Source organism: Mizuhopecten yessoensis, unplaced genomic scaffold, assembly GCF_002113885.1.
Source record: "Mizuhopecten yessoensis strain PY_sf001 unplaced genomic scaffold, ASM211388v2 hete_36119176, whole genome shotgun sequence".
Classification (NCBI taxonomy): Eukaryota; Metazoa; Mollusca; class Bivalvia; order Pectinida; family Pectinidae; genus Mizuhopecten; species Mizuhopecten yessoensis.
Genome location: NW_018484227.1, coordinates 1 through 2,776, shown reverse-complemented (window position 1 = coordinate 2,776; position 2,776 = coordinate 1). Strand labels below are relative to the sequence as shown.

Below are 2,776 nucleotides of genomic sequence, written 5' to 3'. Positions count from 1 at the left end.
TCTCTTATAACATATGGAATTGACAAAATTAACTCTAAAATAATGATTTTGGTGCTAGAATCTATCTGACACCAGGTATCCAAAATGACCAGTTGTACAAATGGTTATGTTGCAAGGAAAATACAATAAGGATTATATACATCAGGATCAATTAGGAAGTCTCTGACTTCATTCGCGAATGAAGTCAATCTGATTCTGATGTCAGGGGTTCACGACTGAACAAAAGATAGAAACCTTTAATGCCGAGTAGTTTTGTACAGAGACTTCCTAACTGATCCTGATGTATATAATCCTTATTGTATTTTCCTTGCAACACATAACCATTTGTACAACTGGTCATGTTGGATACCTGGTGTCAGATAGATTCTTTTACTGGGACAGCTCTTTAATATCTGAATGTATCTCATTTAGACATATAGCACTATTGGAAGTCTGCCAATTTCACAGCATGAACATTGCTTACACAATCACAAATCCTGAAAATTATTTGCTATACAGTAGACATGATTATTTCACCTCTTCAAATGTTCCTTCCATTGGTTTATACAAGAGAAGAGTAATGGACTTCATCAGATCTCCAACTTGGATGAAATCACCCTTTGTTTTTAGGTAGAGAGCCACTATGTTGTTGAAGTAACTGCATTCTAGCCGTAACTCCTTCTCTGTCGTCCATTCAAATAATCTAACCTGCAAAAACCAAAAGATTAAAACCATTAAAACAATACAATGGAAAAAAGGACCATTTATTAACTCATTATTTCATTAACTGAATTTTTGTCAAATAAATTTATTTTGCATCTCCAGAAGATTTACTGAAATTTTCAAATTATTTGCTTATGAAATATTTCAAGCAATGACGGCCTTGCCTTAATCAAATGACATCAGGGCCCGTAATTTCGTTCAACATTTACAGATTTTGAGATTAATGGTGTATTTATGTTCATTGTAATGATAAATTCCCCCTTACTGTGCCTCGTAACCCCTCTTACATCATAGGTATTTTTTTTCTGATGATGGTTCTTTCTAAAACTAAGCTACTTACTGTACTATTAATGCTGGCTAACAATTTGCCATTAAACTCCAATAGTGTATATGCAGCACCTCGGATTTCTTTTTCTGCCACTTGGTTTAATTTTCCTGTAATGACAATGACACCTTTGTAATAAAGTACATAAATTATGCAAATGAATAAATTCTGACATATGTCAACAGTTTGTTAAAATATATATGTTAAACAGCAGTAATATAAATTCAAAAAATAAATTGATGCCAAATAATAATTTTCACAACAGCTGCCTTAAAATTTGGCAATAAACATGTTTGTATAATTTTCTTATGACTACCGAAAGGTGTGACACAAGATGCCCCCAATAGGATTTAAACTTATGCATGCCTACCAGCATACCAAACTCCAAATGCTTTAAGGAAGGGATTCATTTAGCTCTAACAGCGGACTAGGGTTGTCACTAGGCCTCAAGGCTGGATAGAGCCGTTAGGATTCAGCAGAAATTCAAATGTGCAGATTATGGACCAAATATCCCCTGTACTTAAATAATACCATATAGAGACTTCAGGGCAATATCAGGTGTCAGGATATCACAGATCACAGAAAATAACTGTCTGCATATAACACTGGAAAGTTAATGTCCAGGGTTTATCTGAGGAAAACATTGAGTTGTGTAGTGATGAATTTACAGCTTTCAAATTGTGTGTGGTATTTAGTGTTTAAATACTGGATGAAAATAAATTGCCATCATGATTAACCTGAAGAACTTTTTCTCAGTGTTTATATTTCTTAAAACACTGCCTCAATGAAAGTAAATTTCTTTTTCTCCTATTATTGTAGTATTATAAATGCCAAAACAAATCATATCATCTTTACATCACTGCTAAGGTGACTGAAAAAACGATTCCATGAATATTTTCAGCAGAAACATGCGTAGCTTAGCGTAATTAGGTGCAGGTTCAAAAACAAACTTTCCATCATAAACATCTGTATTTATCTGATAAGAAATGTTCAATAAACCATGAGCTGGGAGTGATAATACCTATAGCTGTTATTAAGAGAAAATACAAAACAATATACAATATGGTGGTCTTTCCCATGATAAATAATACCTGTGCAACTATAAAAAGATGCAGTTTACTCGCAGGTATGGAATATCAAGAGGATCCTCATTTGATTTTCAACAAAAGCCAGCCATGAGGCATAGAACATTTGTTAGTGTTTGCAAACAACTGAATTCATTAAAAAACTTACCTTCATTGTAATGAAATATTATTATCCTCCCTTGTTTAGGCTCCGCCTCCTCTGGATGTACAAGGGCAGTACCCACTATATAGTATACATTAGGGTCATCACCAAGCTTTGCTGATATTAGGCTAGTGGCGAATTCATTCTGTAACAACTGGTGAGCATGTAGCACTGTGGGGAAAATCCAAATACCAGATTCAATTTTGATTCATACAATTCAATTCAGAGAAAATCATCAATCAATCTGAAGACTTGACAAAACAAATTAGCTGCATATCATAATCTAGTTCCTTCACAAAATTTATCTCAGGATTAGCCCCTGCCTGGTATTAAATAAGCCCATCTTTATCTAATTCAGCTCATTTGAAATGCCAACAAATGTTATTTCATGTCCTGTTATAAGCTTATTCCCCTACTCCGAGTCAGACATTACTTGTCCACCCCTTGGGCTTTATGCAGGATATATAAGTTAAATGATTTACAGGTGGATCTCTGATAAATCAATGATTAAGGGTTTATCAC

The 2,776-nt window shown here is 34.1% G+C and overlaps 1 protein-coding gene across 1 annotated transcript; it reads right to left on the bottom strand.

Annotated features, from left to right (window-relative positions):
* Nucleotides 1–489: 489 nt before the first annotated feature.
* LOC110444417 (DNA damage-binding protein 1-like) lies at nt 490–2,425 on the bottom strand (the record flags this gene model as incomplete). Its single annotated transcript, XM_021488796.1, has 3 exons — nt 490–687; nt 1,043–1,137; nt 2,261–2,425. Coding segments are annotated over 3 exons (440 nt in total), but the record flags the coding sequence as incomplete, so codon positions are not given.
* Between the last annotated feature and the right edge of the window lie 351 nt (nt 2,426–2,776).